General features: G+C 46.9%; 1 protein-coding gene across 2 annotated transcripts in view; it reads right to left on the bottom strand.

Moving 5' to 3' along the window:
* MINDY4 (MINDY lysine 48 deubiquitinase 4) overlaps positions 1 to 20,654 on the bottom strand; it is a 113,891-nt gene that overhangs the window by 58,878 nt on the left and 34,359 nt on the right. For both annotated transcript variants that reach the window (XM_065884474.1, XM_065884476.1), the window contains exon 6: positions 435 to 493. In XM_065884474.1, the coding sequence (XP_065740546.1) occupies positions 435 to 493 (59 nt within the window). The remainder of the gene's footprint in view (positions 1 to 434; positions 494 to 20,654) is intronic.

Here is a 20,654-nt window from a genome sequence, read left to right as displayed (position 1 = left end):
TTTTACACCTCAGTGATACGTGGGGAAGATGTTTAAAGGATAGGCTTCTCCAGGCAGAGATAGACTAGTATTTTGACTGAGCACTGTCTTCTCGAGACTTCTATAGGTTCTGAGTAACCCTAAAAGAACCTGCAAATGCAGAAAAGGCTTTTCTGCCCCCTCTCTCCCAGTGTGGATGTAGAAATGTCCAGACTTCTTATAAGGACTTCCTCGGGAGAGATAGGCAGTGGAAGACGGATTTGGACATCAACCAAAAAAGAGAGAAGCCTGCTCTACTCACCGGGCCAGCCCCTCCTTCCTGAGGTCAGGTGGGAAGAAAGGAGACCCACCCCCAGGCCAGCAGAGAGCGCTACCACCCATTACCTCCCAGGCAGACCAAATGAACACCCCCTGGGCCCTGATGGGCACAGCACAGAGGCCCCAGTGGTACCCACCAAGCTGCAGCACAGCGAGCTCACCGTCGACCTTATTGGATGCTGGCAACTGATTACTCCTAGAAATAAAAAAAGGAAATGTCAATGCCCCATAGGAGAATATAGGTCGATGGACCCTGTAGTTTGACACTTCCCGAGAACCGAATGCAAGCTAATTTGCTGATGCCACTGTAATACTGCTGGGAAACACATTCACCCGTGCACGTGCGCGCACACACACACATCACGTTCCTGCAATCACTGCACAGATTTTCTTATCTCATTTTTTTGTTTGTCTCCTTTCTCCCAGCTTTCTTGTAAAGCTATCAGCAGCCATTTATCAGAAACCTCAAGAATGCACCAAAGAATACATACTGTGATCCTGACTTGTAAATTCAGAGATGTGCACACAGAGCTTTCTTTAAATGGCCCACCTGTATTTCAGCTCTCTTTGGATCTTTTTTCCCTCCAGCATGCATCGATCTGAACTGAAGTCAAATCATTTTTTAAAAAGCATGTATTGAAAATAACAACATTACATCACCCCCTTGAAAAATCCATTTACAATGTTAAAAATGACAGCTCTTTTGAACGTGGCATTGAAATATATTTTCCTCCAACATCCTTGCAGGCTAAGATATGATTGAAGTAACAATCATAATCTTGCCACGGTAGGTTCTATTGAATTGGCTTCCTCCTGAAGATGTATGAAGGGGCGTGAGTGGAAGACCACGGAGGACGCGCAGTACCGAATCCCTGAGCACGTCCTGCTCTAGACTCCGGGTTTCTTCCTCTGGCGCTGGAACACAGAGCTCCTCCACCCGCCTCCCAGGCAGCCCCTCATCCTCCCCCACGCAGCTGAGCTCATTTTCCTCAACTCAGAGCCACAAAATTCCTACGCCCCTAGGCTACCAGGATTCTGCAAGTGTTCTTGCCGGGAATGGTGAGAGAACAAGCTGGAAAGGGGAGCTAAGGCACGGAGGGGCAGCAGGAGGATGTAGAGGGGAGGGGGGGGCACACAGACACTGTGCCCCCCTCCCCAGGACCCAGCAATAAGGAGTGTGCTTTCATCAGAAGCCTCCACCAGCCAGCCACACCTCGCCCCACCCCCGATCTCACTGCCACTAAAGCTGAGGACCTGAGTCCCATCCCTTCTATCCCCTGTGTCACTATTTCACCCAGAGACTAAGGCAAGGTGTCTGAAAAGCAAGGACTGAGGCGCAGGTGCTAGATGGTCTCTAAAAGCCACCTTGCACCATTCTGAGCTGGGAACATCAGCAGAAAAGACATCTCTGGAACACCCTGATGGCAACAACATCTCTCTCGGACCCATCTCTGCTCTCTGCCTCTTTGTCCCTCACCCAGATCATTCTCACAGCCCCCTAACTGGTTTCCTGACCCCCCGTGTGATGCCCCACCCCGTGCTGGTCCCCACATCTTCACACGAGTGTCAAAGGCATCTTTCTAGAAAGCAAATCTGACCATGCCACGGCCTGGCTGAAATTCTTCAAAGGTTCCCCAACATCGTCATCAACAAGAGACATCCTATTTATAAAAAATGATGGCAATTATAGCGGCAAATACTTTCTGATTCCTTTGACTGTTGCAGGCACTGTGTTAAGTGCTTTGCAAGCATCAAAAGTCATCTGCTCCTCAAAAGAGCCTTAGGAAGTAGTCAGGGCACTGAGTCTCAGAGAGGTCCAGTAATTTCCCCAGAGTTACACAGCATATAAGTGGCAGCACAGGGATCGGAACCTAAGCAATGACTCCGAAGATAACGGCAGCAACCATAAGACAAAACCCAAGCCCATTAGTGTGTCCTCCGTGCTGCCTGTGGCCTAGCTACCTACCACCCACCCCAGCATCACCTCCCTCTGCACTCTCCCACTCCACCTGCATGTCCTCCACGCTAACTTCTCAGCCCACGCCTCCACACCGTTTCACAAGCTGTTCACTCCACCTAGAATATCGCTTGGCAAGCTCACACTCATCCTCTCCAGCCCCGTTGGAATGTTACCTTCCTCTCAAATGCAAAGCATGCATTCATTCATTTCTTCACTCACTTAGCAAACATGGGGCAGCTGTCCAGCAGGGCTGTCTCCCTGCCCCAGGGAGACCCAGTTGCGTACAATAAACAGACATAAATTGCACTATGACATGCTGTGGTAGGCTGGATAATGGTCCCCAAAGATACCTGCATCCTAATCCCTGGAAATGGAAAATGGTACCTTATATGGCAAAAAGAACTTTGCAAATGGGATTAAGTTAAAGATCTTGAAGTGGAAGAAAGTAGCCTGGATTATCCGGGTGGGGGCGACCTAATCACAAGTGTCCCTATAGGAGGGAGGCAGAAGGAGATCTGACACAGAAGAAGAGAGGTAGGATGACGATGGAAACGGAGGTTGAAGTGATGCACTTTGAGGACAGAAGAAGGGGCCTCAAGCCAAGAAATGCGGGTGGTCACTAGAAGCTGAAAAAGGTAAGGAAACAGATTCCAGTTGTTAAAGGACGGGCCCTGCCAACACCCTGACTGCAGCCCAGTGGAACTGATTTCAGACTTCAGTCTTCCAGAACAGTGAGATAATACATTCATGTTGTTTTAAGTCACTAAACTGTGGTAATTTGTTGTAGCAGCCATGGGAAACATACACACAGTAAGAGAAACAATCACGGAGGATCAAAGGACTGTGAGGTTCCCTTGACTGCCTCTGTATCCTGCGTGCCCAGCACCTAGCCACTGCTCCATACATGGGTGCCAATACCAGAGTGACCCTCACACAAGCTAGGTGACTCACACGGGTCACACAGCTTAGAAGCGCCGGAGCCAGGGCTCAAACCCAGGCCCCTGGCTCCAAATGCTCTGTGTTGCTCTTTTTTCTACTTTATGCTTCCTTTCCCTACCCAGAACCCTCCATGGCTTCCTGTGGACCAGGAGACAAAGTCCAAACCTCCCAAGTTGTCCCCTTGGCTCCCAAGGGCAAAGCCGCAGGGGCACGCGGATGGCCACGAGCAGTGAGGAGAGGGCGGGGATGATGTTCCTGCTGTGTAGGGTACAGCTGGGCCTCTTCCCGGTCATGAGACGTCCACCCTGAGGCCATCCATCAGCTGCGAGAGCCCAGCTCAGATGCTTTGTGCCGTTTCCCATAGATCTCTTCACCAGAGGAGACTTCAGTAATGCTCACACTTAGGGAATGCCCTATTGTTCCTTTTATGTGTCCCTTTGTGGCATAAGCATTACAAAGTTTAAAAGGTCAGTTTAAAAGCATGTTCTTGCCTTTGAGTGAAAACTATTATGAAAAACAATGACAAAAAGATAAATCAAGGATTCAAAACACTTTTTAAAAATGTGATTGTGCATATAACCTGGAGGCATGTGTCAAAGTACGCATCTAATAAATCCTCGGGAGCCAGGCTGTAAACACGCGCTTGCCTTCTGGGTCTGAGGTCTCCACCTCCCAGCCAAGCTCCTCTTCGTGCCCCCAAGGGAGGGGCAAGGGCCAGGGCATCGCAGTTGTCGGGGGCTACGTAGGGCCAGGACTCAATCCCTGGATAACTGGGTTTCGGGTAGGTAGAAAGAGCCACTCAGAGACCAGAGTTCTTGCCTCTGATCCCCCCGACTCTTGAGTGACCTTGGGCAAGTCACCTACCTCTGTGGGTATCAGGTGCCTCATGTGTACCTTGGGGAAAGCCTGAGCAAGACCACTCGCTGTGGAACATGACCAGGTGCAGGGGCTCTGAGAGGACTGACGTGCCTGGGTCCCGTTATTCTTGAAGATGCTCAACTGCTTACATACCCAACACTCAGAATAGTTCACCAGCTCTCAGCATTAAAATCAGACAAGGAGATGCTCCTTCCTCTGTCTTTGGTACTGGATACTTGGCTAAATTAGCTATGATTACAAAAGAAAGATATTCCATGAGAAGAAAGATATTGATCACTTACTATATATTCTATTTGATGGAAACACTGAAGCCAGTGTGAATTGACCTCACGCATACAGCACAAGAAACCAGAACATAAGAAATTTACATAAAATTTTCCCGAGCCAGTGATATGCCAGCACACCTTAACTCAAGCCACGTAAAATCATCTGGAGGGGCACTTCTACAGAGCAGGTCACACAAGATTCCCCAGGGGAGGGAGAGTTGTTTTTTTTTTTTAGTCCCACTGAAAATATGCTCAAAACAAAAAACTGTTAAGTATGTGAGAAAACGATCCACCGTAAGTGAAAGCCAACTGACACAGTAAGTAGGATTCCTAAGAACTTGAGATAATAGAACAGCAATCTAAAAGAGGCTGTAATTAGAGAGAGTAGGGGAACTTTTTAAGAAAGGAATGGAAATCAGGCGAAAAGAAACAGACACTCTGAGAAAAGAATGGGCAACTCTGAAAAGCAAATACAGTCACGGAAATAAGAAAACTCTGGGGCATATAATGATGGTGACGGAAAATAGCATATCAAATACATATTTTTTAAATCCACGAGTCTGCTACTAGAGGAGGAAGGAGGGCAGGGATAGATAACAGAAAGCTCTTCTCTGTAAAAGACTGTCAACTAATAAACGGAAAAGGAATGATAAAACGAGAAAAGTTAGAAAATCGCGATTTTATAAATTCCTAATATGGGAAAAGATCGCCAATGGATGTTCAAACCATGGGCTAAAAGGTTTCACAGGATATTCATATGGTCTGAGAGTTACAGGTTCCTTATTAATTCCAATAACGGAGAGATTGGCAAAACCCTAACGGACTGACCCAACTTAGCATCACCAAAAATAAAACAAACTGACGTTACCGTGCCCCTGATGTGATGTACTGGGAAGTACATCACATCGCATATGTATTGTCCTCGCCAAAAACTGTCTGACATAAACCCAATAATGAAACAGATATATCTAGAATGTGGTCATTCTATGAGACACCAAGCCTACATCCATCATGAAAAACTGAAAAAGGAGGGAAATTGTTTGAGAGTAAAAAAGAGACTAGAGAGACATTGCAACCAAATATGAGTGAACCTTAAATGGATCCTGGGTTGGAAAACTAAAGTCTCAAAGAGCGCTTTGGAGCCATTTGGGAGAGATTTGATTGTGGGCTTTATGTTAGCAGGTGTCATTGAGTCAATGTGAGATTTCTTGGATGTGATAATGGTGCTGTGGTTATGTTCTTGTCCTTAGGAGATCAAGCGGAAATATTTAGGGGTGAAATGCCATGATATCTGAATTTTACTTTCAATCAGTCATCAAAAATGTGGGTGAGGGAAAAAGAGGAGAGAGAAAGAAAGAGAGAGAAAACAAGTGCAAAAAAAATCTTAGAATTGCAGAAGGTAGGTTTCACGTACGATGCTTTCAACTTTTCTATGGGTTAGAACTTTTTTAAAGTTGGGGGAAACTTCCGGTAAACTTAAAAAAGGAGATTAGATACAGTGAAGAATGCAACTCCATCAGAAGAGAGACGAAATACATGAAAGAACAAATAAGAGACATGGAGGGAAAAAATTTTAAGTCCAATATACATCTAAAAGGAGTTCCAGAAGGAAAGAATAAAGAGAATGTGAGAAAGGAGATTATTGAAAAGATAATTGCTAAGAACCCACCAGACATGAATCCTCAGAGAAACATAATAAGTCTCAAATGATACACATGAAAGTAAATGCACACCTAGATATGTCATCTTAAAACTACCAGAATACCAAAGACAATGAGAAAAATCTTAGAGAAAAGGTAGATAGATTATCCATAAACAACAATTACTTTAACAAAAGACATCTTTAGTATTCAAAATATTAAAGGTAAGGATAAAATGAAAACATTTTCAGACAAAGACTAAAAAAGTTTACCATCACAGACCTTCACTGAATGCACGACTAAGGGACTTACTTCAGGAGAAGAAAACTGAACCCAGAAAGAAAGAGCAGGATGCAGCAAGCAACGGCAGAAAAGAAATCTGTGAACATTTAGATAAACCTAAAGAAGAGCTGACAATAAAAATAATAACAACAGCAACTAATCTGGGGGAAGTTAAAAACAAAGGGATAATACTAGACAACAATAAACAGGGAACCTGGGAAGGGGGAATGATCAGAATTAAAGCTTTCTAAAATCTTTGCATTTTTTGAGGGGGTAGAGATAGTGATTAAACTTAAAACTTTAAGTCAATTATGATCAAAATTTAAGAGTAACCATTAAAAGAGTAAAAAGATAGTATATAACTTCCAAATCAGAAAGCAGAAGAAAAAAGAACACGTATCAGTTAATTCACAAGAAAGTGCCACTGTGAAAAACAGTTTGGCGGTTCCTCAAAAAGTTAAACATAGAATTAACATATGACCCTGCAATTCCACTCCTAGGTATATAGCCAAAAGAACTGAAAACATGAAGGGACACACCTTCATAACAGCACTATTCTCAATAGCCAAAAGGTGGAAACACCACAAATGTCCACCAATGGATGAGTGGATAAACAAAATGTTATACATCACACATTGAAATACCAATCCACCATAAAAAAGACTGAAGTACTGATACATGCTACAACATGGATAAATCTCAAAAACATTATGTTAGGGCTTCCCTGGTGGCACACTGGTTAAGAATCTGCCTGTCACTGCAGGGGACACGGGTTCGAGCCCTGGTCCGGGAAGATCCCACATGCCGCAGAGCAACTAAGCCCATGCGCCACAACTACTGAGCCCACGTGCCACAACTACTGAAGCCTGTGTGCCTACAGCCCGTGCTCTGCAACAACAGAAGCCACTGCAACGAGAAGCCCGCGCACCGCAACGAAGAGTAGCCCCTGCTCACCGCAACTAGAGAAAAGCCCACGTGCAGCAACGAAGACCCAATGCAGCCAAAAATAAAATGAAATAAATAAATTTATAAAAAACAAAACCAAAAAACATATTATGTTAAGTGAAAGAAGCCAGAGACAAAAGGTCACATATGATTCCATTTACGTGAAATATTGTGGACTGGTGGTTTCCAGGGATTGGGAGTGGGAGGAATGGGGAGAAACTGCTTAATAGGAAGAGATTTTACTTTGAAGAGAAGAAAATGTCTTAGAACTAGGTAGAGGTGGTGGTTACACAAATTTGTGAATGCACTAAATGCCACTGGATTGTTCACTTTAAAATGGTTAAGTTGAAAAAGAAAGGAAGGGACTTCCCTGGCGGTCCAGTGGTTAAAACTTCGCCTTCCAATGCAGGGGGTACAAGCTCGATTCCTGGTCGGGGAGCCAAGATCCCACATGGCTCACAGCCAAAAAACCAAAAGACATAAAACAGAAGCAATATTGTAACAAATTCAATAAAGACTTTAAAAATGGTCCACATCAAAAAAAATCTTTAAAAAAAAAAGAAAGGAAAAGTATGGCAAGATCAACGTGTAAAATATAACAGGACAAATGAATTCAAGTATATCAGTAACTATAATAAAGGTGAATAAATTAAACTTGCCAGTTAAAAGACAGACACACTCAGATTGATTTTTTAAATTAGCAATATGCTGTTTCACATGACACAAAGGAAAACAATAACGCATGGGGGAAAAATATATCACTTGTATGCCAACCATTTAAATGCAAATGTAGCTAAATGCTATCGGATAAAAATAAACTCTCCGATGAAAAGCATTTTTAGTGATAAACCTACTTGTTGCAGAATAACAAAAGGAGCGATTCAACATGAAAATTTAGCCATCATGAACCTCTGTAAAATGGTTAATAATAGTCCTACCTCAAACGTCTGTGGTGAGAATTCAACAAGTTAATATATCAAATGCCGAGAATAGTATCCGACAGAGTAATTACTATGTGTTAGCTGAGATGATGATGATTAATGACGCAAGTATAACCTTGATTCCAAAAACCTAACACTTGTAAACGTAAGTGCAAAACTATGAACTAAAATAAAAGGCCACAAAAAATAAATAAATAAATAAATAAAAGACCACTTCATCAGCCGTGAGTTTAAAAAAATGTTGACCAAGTAGGTATGCAAGCATATTTTGACATTAGAAAATCTAATAATTCCCTAGAAAACCTAGAAGTACTCCAAAAGACGGAAGATATGTAAAACAATCTCAATAGATGAAGAAAAAGTATTTGATAAAAATACTCATATAAATTAAAAAAAATAAAAACTTAGCAAGCTCAAGGGAAGGGAAGGGAAGGGTTTTGCTTTACTTGGTATGTACATATTTGAAGCCTACAGAGCATCCTAAAACTGAAGCTTTGGAAGCTTCCCCACTGGAGACAGTAGCCTGATGAGGATGTCCATTATCTCACGAGATTCAGAACTATACCAGAGATATGCTAGAGGCAGTATAATGAGACAAGTGAAACTGACAACCCCAGGGCCAGAGTCCAGGTTTCCTGACCCAGGTTCCCCACTCTTTCTACTACCCTGCTTCAAAAAGCACATCCTTTGGGAATAAACAAGAAGGTTCGATGGTAATGAAGCAGAGGGCTGTGCAGTTGTCAATGGACATACCGAAACTGGACAGATGAGCCGCAGGTCCAGCTCGTGCCAGAGAAGACTGGCATCATCTGGCAATAGACTGATTGCCTCACGTCTCAACTTCCCTTTGACCAGGATCATCTTTGTGAAGCTGCAACGGCCATCACCTCCAGTGATTTTGGGTTTCAGCTCTTCGGGCCCACCGCATGCCTACCCGCAGGCGCTGTTTGGCCATCTGTGCGCTTGGCAGGCACCGAGGAGGCGCCCTAGGAGGAACGGCTGTGCTGTGTCGTGTTCCTTCCCTGCCTTCCCAACAGTGACTCTGCACAACCCTTGTGATTAAAGGCTCTTATCAAAGACTGAACTTCGGGAGGGGTAAGCCTTAGTGAGGTGGATCCCTGACGGCAAACTAATGTAAAAAGAAGTTTTAAAAAAATTCTCCAGAGAAGAAAAGATTTCAACTTTCCTGCCCTTTGGCTTCCTGCAGAGGCTCAGCCAAGCTCCCCCAGATGAAGATGAGGTACAGATTCATGGTGAGTTAGACCTGGAAGGCGCTCAGGAGTCACCTGCCATAACCTTTGGTTTTACAGATGAGGAAACTGCGCTCTGGAGGGAGGAAGGGGGCTCCTTCAGTGTCTCCACCGCCCAGTGCTCAGCCCGAGGCGATCCGAGTCCCAGCCGCGGGAAGCGCTCCACCTCCCTGGGCTGTCACATCCACAGGCATTTTTAAAATTAAGCCGTCAAAGAACATGAGGTCTCATTAAGGGCTGGGTTATCAAGAAGTCATCATGGGCACAGATCTCAGTTTTATACCCGGCACTTGCCAGTTCTCCAGCTGTTGACCGTCAACATATAAAAGGAATCTTTTTGTTTTCCTCTCTCCTTTCTCTTAAGGATGTGGAAAACCTGACTGGAACTGCCTAGTCTGAGACTTCCTGTGAGAAAGTGCTCTGCTTGGAGTACTGTGAAGGCAATCTGCCTCAGCAATGCAGCCCAAATAAATGATCTTCCTGAAACCAGCAAAAAACTTTAATTGGGGATTGGGTTGCACAGCCAAGACTCTCTCATCCGGGTTGGACAAAGGTTGGACGAAGATAGGGATCATCCGGTGAGAACGGACTGGGAGGGGAGGGGTCCCTGATGGCCCTGCATCCTCCTGGAAAAGCAATCGGCTCAGCCTGTCGAGCTGGAGAGAACACACATTGTACTCTCGCCCCCTGAACCATTGTTCTTTGAGGGTGATGATTTATCGGCTTAACTCTCTTTCCGTAGGCACCCCTCCCCACAGGCTTTGGAAAACATCCTTGGCCAGAAGTGTGCGCAGCCAGAGCAAGATCCAAAACCAAGTCCAACATTTCTCCTTCCCTGAGTTGGGCTGGATTCTGGCACATTTCAGGAACAGAGAAGAAATTTACCCCGGTCACCAAGTTATCAGACTGGGAGGGTTCCTGCATGGGCACACAAGTGGCAAAACAAAACTGTACCAGCTGTGCCCTTCCTTCATGTTATTGAAGTTTGGCACGAGGCCTTGGTATACATCTGGTGTTTAATGGATGCTCCCTCTGGAAGCTGAGGAGTACTCAGGGTTCACCTAGATAAGGCTCATCCCTCTGGAAGGGATGGAAGGGCTAACCCACACTGTCTAGTCTGTCAGGGGTGGGAATGGAAGGCAGAGCTTCTACCAAGAAACCCTGGGTCGTGGGCAAAGCAGAAATAGAATGTCAGGCTCCAGACTCTCACCTTAGCTCATTTTAATCTATCCCATGCTGGACGTTGGAGCCACTGACTGTGTTTCCTTAAGACCCAGAATGCACTGGGACTGGCTGGTCGCTCCTCCCGTAAGGGATACACACTGGCAGGACTGGAGGCTCCTCCAGCTCCTATCGCTCTGCCCTTCTCTCAGCCTGCAGTTTCCCGGGTGTGGCTGAGCTCAGCTCCACGTGGCAACTGGTGCTGAGAGGCAGGCACTGCTCAACAGGGGGTGAAAAGGTGGCTCCAGGAAAAGCAAAATACCCTCTTGAAGGACAAGTGGTCTCTATGGAGTACACCTCTGGGACGCGGACAGATCCACCGAGTAACCACTCACCAAGCACAATGTTGCCAGCCCACGACCTTCCTCCCTCTTGGTCTTGCCTCCTCTGCTCTGCCCACCAGCACTTGGCTGCGTAGCTCAGCCAAGCCCAGCCATCGTGAGATGCAGGATGAGCCCAGTGACCAGGGACGGAGCGAGAGACATGATGTGGTAACGGGCCCACGCCGTGAGCCCCGCCCCCTCCTGGTGTGAGCCCCAGACTGCACACCCAGCAGGTGGGATCACTAAGGCTGCCTCTGATTAGGCCTCCCGGCAGGGGAGTGAGGGCCTAATAGGATGGTTCCCTCGGAGACAAAGATTCCCCCGGCCCCGCCCTCCCTGAGGCTCATGTGACAGTGCAGGATGGAAAGGATTGCCTCTACAACCTTGGCCCGGTCCCAGGAAGTCTAAAGTCACACTTGGAGTTATAAAAGGGAAGGTTCTAACGTGCGCCTGAAAGACATTCCGTAAGAGTTGCCGCTGGTTTCCATCGCGGATTGGAAAGCTGTGCGAAGATGTTTACTTAGCCGCTAGGAGAAACTGCTTTTTGGCACCATGACTGCTCTTTACTGTCTTAGTAAAGCACAACGCATCCAGGGAAGGAGCTGTCCCAACAAGAGAGGCCGACTTTTTCCAAGTCCCATTAAACATTAAACCCACTCAGGTTCTGTTTGGGAAAATATGACAAAGGGTGGCATAAAACAACTTCTGGGAAGAAATATTTTCATTTTAAACTCACAAAACGTTCCCCTGCATAAGCATTAATAAAAGAGCCATAAGCAGCAAGCCTGAAACAATACTGTCTGGGTCCGAGGTTAACTTCATACCGATTTGAAGACAAAGCAACTGGGGTTCGTTTACTTTTAGAAAGGGTGCGGAGGCCTACACTTAACTTTTTTTCTGGAGCTCCTGTCTTTCCCCAAGCAGACATGGATGAATCTTCACCTTCCCTGGGTTTCCACTGTCTCCTCTGTGACATTCTAAGGGTTCTAAGTTTTGTCCTTACAATAGGAATTGTTTATCTGGGTGTTTATTTCTACTTTACCAAGCACTTTGAAAGCACAGTTTTTAATTTCTCACAAAAAGCCTGTGTGTGGGGTAGCAAAGGGACTATTTAGACTTATTTTCAAAACTGAAGACACTGAGGCTCAGAAAATCGAAAATCGTCCAACACAAACCAGTCCGTGGCACACAGATCCATGGCCAAATGGGGACCATACAATACTGTGAATCTTCCATGAGGCTTAATTTATTTATTTCAAAGGTTGGACTTTTCTTTCAAGATTACATCTATATTTAAATTTTACAAAATTGTTTTAATGTTCTTACTTAGCCAGAAAAATAATAACAACCTGAAGAGTGTCTGATTTACCATGAAGTTAATGGGGCTTAAGCTTCAGGGACCCTCCCTTGCACAGGCCCTTCCAAGAGGCCCTAGCACATGTTGGCATGGTCTTCTATTTTTGTCAAATTTACAAAAACGAGGTAAGTTTATATTCTTTGTCTTCAAGAGGCACCCAAACTGTGTAAGTTTCAGGCTCACAACGCTTGGATCTGAACCTGAACCCAAGGAGTTTGTTCTTTTGTTTTCTTTTTTATTTGGCTGGTCCATGAGTTCCCAGCGACCCACCAAGAGATGTCCCAAAGTCTCCTCCACCCCAGACACCCTGTAACTGTCTTGTCCAAGTTCGTACAGAGAAAGGTCCAGCCAAGACTGGCTCACGGAGCTCCCCTTTCTTCCACCCCATGCTGCCCCATCACACACACAAAAAAGGAATCTCTAGGAAATTTTGACTTACACCAAAAACACAGAGGACTGATTGTTTTCTGGGCATTTCTTAGAAAAAAGAGAAAGAAATGTTGCTTTAAACCCAACTGAGCTTTGCAAACTTTGAGCATTACACCACTCACACACATAAAACCGGAGAGCTGTGGAATTTCCATGGGTGAGCAGGCCCCCGTCAGGACACACACACCCTGGGCTAAAATTAGATGTGTCCCTGGGCCAGCTAGGTGGCCTCCCTGTGCCTCTCCAGGTAGTGTCTGCACTTGAAATGAGGTGCGAGGGTCCCCGGGTACCAACCAGAGTGTGGAAGCCTTTCCTCCCCACCCCTCTGGGGTTACCACCCCTGCCTCTAATGAGGGTTTCTCAGGTGGAGAGCCTAGCAGGGCGGGTATTCAGTGGGAGCTGGGATGTGGATAAGCACAGCTGCTCAAAGGTGGGGAATCTGTGCTGGAACTTTCCATGAGCCCTAAAGCAGGGGAGCGCAGGACCCACCTCACGAAGAAGTCAGGACCTGAACACTGAGAATTTTAGCACAGGGCAAGTATTCCTTCCCAGATCCTTAAGAGGTAACAATATTCCATGTGAGTTTGCAAGGAGGAAAAAAAAAAGAAAAATCAAAGCAGCACATTCTCTTTTCTCCTTAATAGTGGAACTTCTGCAGAAGTGGAATGAAGCCCTTTGGCAAGGCTCTAACTCCCTTGGTTTCTAGGGATCTAAATGCAAATAACACAGGCAGGAGACTGAAAGCACACGCCCTCCAAAACCCCCCCTGGAGTCCTTGCTTCTCCAGGCCACTCCCTTCTGCCAAGGTTACCTATCCCTGGCAGGGTGGACGTGCAGGGACTTGCAGACTGCAGCCCCTGCTGGACCGTGTGGGCGAGCAATGGTCCCAAGGAGCACGGTCAACCGGAAGAGCTTTGACCAAAGGTATCTAGAGCTTTTTCCAGGACAAATAGAAAAACCATGTGTAGCAGCTGGACCCACGTCGGGCAGTCTCCTGTTGGAAATGTCACACTGAGCTTCACGATGTGGGTGTAATCAAGCAACTGTGAGTTTCGAGAAAACATCCGGAAGGTATGGAGCGGGAAGATGCGGCCAGGCTGTGGGCGTGCGCATTCCAGGTCCAACAGCGTGGGTGGGGGAGGATGGATCTGGTGAGGGAGGGTAGGAATGGGCTTCGCAGTGCCCACCAGGATGACACCAAACGAAGCTGCTTTCTGTGCCACTGGAAAACATATATGAGCTCTTGTTTCTGTCACAGCCACTGGTTCCTTGGAGGTCAAAGGGCTCGAGGATGCCCATATACAACAAGGAAGGGGCTGTGTTGGGGTGATTCCTCGGTGTCTCCTGGGCTAGCCTTGTGTCTGTACCGTCACCTCACCCGGATGCCACCATTCCATAGTGACCCACTATGACCCTATTACATTCTTCATGATCTTTTCTGAGAGACAAAAAATAGATCCTATTGACTCTTCATTTTTCCTATTTGTTCCATACATACTTGCCCTTTCTATTTTGAAAAGTGTTAAATCTACAGGAAAATGGAAAGGATTGAGACCATAACACTGACATACCCCTCACTTCCAGTGACAAATTGTTAATATATTGCCTTATTTGCTTTCCCTCTCTACTTCTCCTTCTCTCTCTCTCCAAATACACACAAACACACACATTTTTTTTTTTTGCTGGAAAAAAAATATAACATCTGAAAGCAAGGTGCAGATACTACGTCAGCCTAACTCCTAAGAACAGTAACAGCCTCCTACAAAATCCATGCGGGGTTTATTGGTTGGACAACCCTTTTTAAAACCAGGATCCTTGTTTAAGCTCTCCCAGATTCCTGTGTCTGATAAGTGTACTATTTTGGAGTTATTTTCTTGAAAAAGAAGAATGATAAGTCATTCATAATGCCTTTAATGGGCCAGGTCCGTTTTTGGGTTTTATCTAACATGGATACTTTCAACTTCTCTCTTCTTCTTTTAATACACCGTGTAGGGTGGGGGGTGAAGAGGCTCTGAGTTGTAGAGGCGTGTGGCTGGATTTCCTCGGCAGTTCCTGGCACTGGCTCCTAGACACTTGTTGAAATGCCCTTATAAGTTCATCTGCTCTCTGGATAGTAGCTTCTGGAACATGAACACTCAATGTGTCATTGCTCCATGAGAAGGTGAATAAGAAAAACGAGGCAGCTCTAAGCCTTGCAAAAGAGCCTCCAGTCCCCAGACGGGTACTTGGTTTGGCTTCTGTCACTGACTTTTTTAGTTTGCTCAATTTTTTTTTTTTTTTTCCTCATTCAAAAGAAGAAGGGAGAAGGCCAAACAAAGTGACACTGGGAGCAAAGGAAGCGTCATCATCAATTATAGGAACACCATCCTCCATCATGGACTTCCCCTTTCGCTACACCCCATCAAGGAATCTAATGAAGCCCCAGGCCTGGAGTAGAAGCCGTGAGAGCGTGGACCACAGCCGTGCGGGCCCGGGCAAGGGCAGCTCACTGTGCCAGCCCGCCGTCCAGGCCTGGCTTCCGGAGAACTTCTGAAGAAAAAGAAAGGCGGGAGCGCACATCCAAGTGGCCCCTGCCTCACCTGGGCCCTCAGCGCACATGCCCTGCGGAGGAGGGCCTGCTCCGTGCCTGAGTCAGGGAACCCAGCCCACACTCCTCACTGCCCTCGGCTGTAGCCCACACAATGGGGCTCAACTTTTCTCTTTAACCATCACCATCTTGTATAATCTGCCTCTAATCTCACTTCCCATCCCTTTCTTACAAAATGTTCATTTATTCAGAAACACGTCCATCCATTCAAGAAACAGGGTGCTTGGGCTAACTAAACAGTAGCAAAGAAAGCAAGTATTTATTAAAGTAGCTACTGTGGGCCAAATGTTTTACATACATTATTTCATTTACTCTTCGTAACACAAAGATAACATAAACATAAAAGTAGGTATGTCATCCCATTTTTTAGATGAAGAAAGTAAGTTGTAAAGATTTTTTTTAAAACACACACACACTGTGCCCAAGGTCACCCTGTCAGTAAGGGACAGATCTGTCCAATTCTAAATCTCGGGCCCTTTCGGCCTCACCATGCTGGGTTACTAAATATATTAAAGATGGAGAGCCACCTTGCAAAGTCTCAGAATACAATAAAATGCAATGTTTCCCAAACGGCTGTCCTCAGTAACTTAACAAAGACTTGCTTAATTGGAATACATTTCAAATAACTCAGAAACTCTGCTGAGCAGAACTGGCTCTTTCACTGAGGATTTAAAAGGTACTCTGGGAACTTGTAATGCCCCGGGCCGGTCATTACGGACATCAATTATCATTGTGGAGTTTGGCAGAAGATGAATCTGGCTACTGTGGCCGCTGCCCACTCCCGGGCCCGCCCAGGCCCACACTTCCTGTCCCCTCAGAGTCTCTATGAATGATCAGTTTCTCCCCTCTGCTCCTGCCGCCCAGCCCTTGGCTTACAAATGTGCTCCTATCTCTCCCATCCTGGAAAGAAAGACCCTGTGCCCTAACCCTCTACCCTCTTGAGCTGCCATCCTGTCCCTATGCTTCTCAACCCCTCTAACTTCTTTTATTTTTTTCTTTTATAGATTTATTTATTTTTGGCGGCATTGGGTCTTTGTTGCTGCACACGGGCTTCCTCTGGTTGCGGCGAGCGGGGGCCACTCTTCATTGCGGTGAGCGTGATTCTCGCTGCGGTGGCTTCCCTTGTTCCGGAGCATGGGCTCCAGGCGCGCAGGCTTCAGTAGTTGTGGCACAAGGGCTTAGCTGCTCCACGGCATGTGGGATCTTCCCGGACCAGGGCTCGAACCCATGTCCCCTGCATTGGCAGGCGGATTCTTAACGACTGCGCCATCAGGGAAGCCCTCTAACTCCTTTTAAAAAGCTGCATGCTCTCGTGCGTGTCCTCACCCTGCTGCAGGTGGCCTTCTGCCCCCAAGTCCCTACTGAAAGTGCTCTCTCCAAAGCCACTCTGTCACCAGACCTAGTGACCTTCCCAATCTCCCCACTAAGGTTCCGAAGCTGCCCACACCTCCTGCTTCCTGGAGACCCTCTCCTCCCTCACCTCCCAAGTCCTCCTCTGCTCTGACCACCCCTCTTCCTTACCACGTCAAACATGTGGCTCTCCCGTTGCAGGATTCTGACCTTGGCACCTTTATCCTGCCCCTTTGGCCATGTCCACCCCTCCAAGGACTTCAACTCTCAGCCCCGTGCCAGCCCCTCCCAGATGCCCCCTCCCAACCTCTCATGCAACATTGCCCAGGATCTGCGTTTCTGCCCCACTCCTGACTGTGGAAACAACAGCTCCACTGGACATCTCCAGGAACAGCCTCTTCATCTGCTTCCTGACCCAGTGCCTCCCCCAGTCAGGTCCCCTCTCCTGACATCCACATGCCCAGTCTCCCGGCCCTCCAGGCCCACAACCTCCCTGGACACCAAGTCTCAAAGATTCTCCTCCCAGATCCCCTGCTCTTCGGGTCAGGGCCCACCCCACCTTCTAGGTGAGATTCCTGCTACTGGTCACCCTTGTCATTCCTGCAGCGCTCCTGGACTAGTCTCCCTTAAAGCACAGCTCTAACCAGTTAAAAAAAACAACCACCACCTAACCAAAAATTCGAGAAACCTTTCTGTTCCTCTCTACTGCTCTTTAGCTTGGCGCTCAAGCACTGTCCAGTCCTCCAGTCTCCTCTCCTCCTGGTCCCCACACATGCCCTGGGTTCCAGCTACACCACCTCACCTGCCTCTTCACACTTGCTCACACTGGCCCTTCAGCTTGGCATGCGTCCACTCCCTGAATCACCAGACCAACCCTCTAAGTCCTCGCCCATGTCAGCTCCCCATGAGTCCTTCTTCCTCAGACAGGGGCTTGAGGATAGGGGTTAAGACTGAGGTCCCTAGAGCCAGACTGCCTGCGTGAACTCAGGCTGGTTGGTAATTCTGTGCCTCAGTTTTCCCATCTGTAAAACGGAGCTGATAAGCCTCCTAGTGTTGCTGTCAGAATTAAACGAGGTAATATATCGAATGCTCTTGCAACAGAATGAGTATTCAGTAAATATCAACAGCTTAATTACCCTTCAAACAATCTAGACTCCAGCTCCATGGCACCTGCCCTGTCCGCTTGTCACTTTCTCTTCTTTTTTTTTTTTAATCATGATTTTATGTGTATGGAGGTCTTGGCCTCTTTGGGGCAAGAGCCACATCTTCAGCATCTCTCCCCAGCACTATTCGAAGAAGCAAGAGGAACTCCATAAATGCATTGTTGAACTGAACAAAATTAAATGACAGGTATTTACATAGAGATCAAAAACTGTTTACTCTATCGGGAAGAGGCTCTACTTCTGAGGGACCCATGGCCACGAAACCGGCCCCTACAGGAAATGGAAGGAATCCCATGGTTTTAGTAACTTCTTGTGCAATGAGCAGAGAAAACAAAGTAGAATTTTCTGGAATGAGGCGCACACACAGGAAACTGCCCCGGCGGGTCATCTTTGTGATTTGAAGAATTCTGCCCCAAATGCCCCTGACAGAACTCAGCATCAAGGTGGAGGCACCAGCCCAAGTGAGTCATGGCCACTGTTAAGGAAAACCAGCTGAGGAGTCACGAGGGAAGGTCCACTCTAGGAGGACGCAACAGGATTTGGCAGGGGAAAGACTTCAGCTCGCTCCACCCAGGCCCCAAGGTAGCCAGCCTATCAGGGTTATACTTGGGGTGAGAACAGGGATGCCCATCTTTTCCCTAAATCAGTGCCCTTTCCCAATCCTTAGGAAAGCTACGAGATTAGCCTCTTTCTCCATGAGCCACCATAAGTGCACATTATCCAAAAAAAAAAAAAAAAAAAAAAGGCTGAGGGAGAGCAAGGGAGCTGCTTTAGTCTTTAGGAGTGAGATCCCTGGGGACATGAGCAAACTTTCCCCCCACCCCAAAAAAATCTCAGGCTTGGAGGAAGGTGCAGAAGAGTGATGAGTATGTCAGGCACAGCAGTGAGGCCCTTGGCTGGCCCCCAACTGGTCTATTCCAACCCCGCTCAGACTTCAAGGCCCAGCCCAGGAACAGCAACGCCCCCTCTAAGATCCTATGGCACCTCAATGGGCACCATCCATCTGGCTCTGGGACAGATCTGTCTCCTATTTTCAGGTGACTTTCCTGTTTGCTAAATCACTAGTCCCACTCTCCTGTGTGTCCCTTGAATGAAGGGGAAGACTTCACATTTCACCTCCCCCTCCCACAAGGCCATGCCAATAATTCAGCTCCATCCAATAAGCTTGGGACAATTCTGATCAAAATTGAGGGAGGCAGGGTCACAAACGACTTACCCCCATACTCAGGTGGCTGACAACCCAGGAGGAGAAACATGGTAGCCTGTCAGGTCTCCAGTGTGACATGTGCTGTGAGAGGTATGAGAAGGGGATCACGTCCAGGTATAGGAGCAGGGAAGAGATCAGAAAGGCTTCCTAAAGAAGGCAACATTCAAGATGACTTCAATACCGGACATCACAGTTGTGAGGGGTTGTGTTGCTTGGTTGGTTGGTTGGATGGATGATTAATTGGTTAAATGAATATATGAATGAAAAATAAATGAGTGAATGAATGAATGCTGACAAGTGAACTTGAAGATAAAGTTTGGACGGTTCCAATTCTATTAAAGATTATCAACTTAAGTTTCATGACACTGTCCCAAACAGATCAGCGTGGTTTTCCCTTTTATTCTCCTTACTATGTACATTCTCTCATTTGCTCCATATAGATTGCCAGGAAAAACAACAACGAAGAAATAAGACCCACTCCAATCCTCAAAGAGTTCATGGAAGTAAAGATGAATTATCAAATCATTATGCTCTACTGAGGATTACCCATGATACTGAGAAGCAGAAGAGAAGCAGCCAGACTTCGGACCAGGCTAGAATTAGGGTGAAACATAACAAGGTACCTAGGATGCAAAATTTAAGGAGGCACTCAGTCTCAAGGTTCATGGAGGTGCCTACACTGCAGTTGAAACACCGTAAGAGTGAGTGCCCCCTTAAATTTTGCCCCTGCGATACCTCACTTGCTTCACTCTCATCCTGACCCTGTTGCTAATCTCCAGATGGGCCTCTCTTTGGGGTTCTGGTAGCTAGGGTCTGCTGGAAGCTAGCTCACAGACCAAGTAAGCATCTTGGAGTGAGGGGAAAAAAGCACCCAGGAAATAAGAGTCTCCATACGCCTCCCCTGCTCTCTGACACTCACTTCCCAAAAGTTATCCCTGAGCCTCAACAGCTTCTTTCCATCTAGCAGCAGCGGCTTCCCCCGCAGGGAACATCTTCCCAGCTTGCGTGCCATGGACTGGGGCCTCGGGCAGAGCTGGCAAGGCCCAGGTGTGTGCAGAGGAAGATCTCAGAGCCGCCATCCTAATGTCCAAAATGAGATCATTCACCCTTCCAAGGAGAGGTGTGGACACTCTCTTGCCTCTCTAGCCACACTTTCTTGATCTCAGAGGAAATCTGACTCATGAGAAGTCTCTTTCCCCTGGGGGATGCATTGGATCAAAGACTCAGAAACCCTTGAACTGAAGGTAGGTAGCAGCTATAATTAAAGCGCAGGGGTGAGAGCATCAACCCTGCTCCTGGAGGGCTCCGAGTGGCCTGTAACGTGCGCTGGAGCCGTTTCTCCTGTTTAAACTCCTGGACGTGCTAGGGAGAGGCCGGCATTCGGAGGAGAGAGAAGGCATTCCACTGTGGACCGGGGACACACATGTAGGCTGAATGTGGGTAAGAGGTGGGAAGGAGAACCAGCTAGGCACAGGGCACTGATGGCAGGTGTGAAGGGGAAGCTGGACCAGCACAGGAGCCCCAGGCAGGCCACATGTTCACGCGGGGTTTCTGGCACACGGGAAGGCAACTGTGTGCTGTGTATGTTTCAAGACTCAGCTAATTTCGAACCTCCGTA

The sequence above is a fragment of the Phocoena phocoena genome, chromosome 9 (assembly GCF_963924675.1).
Source record: "Phocoena phocoena chromosome 9, mPhoPho1.1, whole genome shotgun sequence".
Taxonomy (NCBI): domain Eukaryota; kingdom Metazoa; phylum Chordata; class Mammalia; order Artiodactyla; family Phocoenidae; genus Phocoena; species Phocoena phocoena.
Note: the sequence above shows the minus strand (reverse complement) of the source record. Positions and strands in the feature narration are given on the sequence as shown.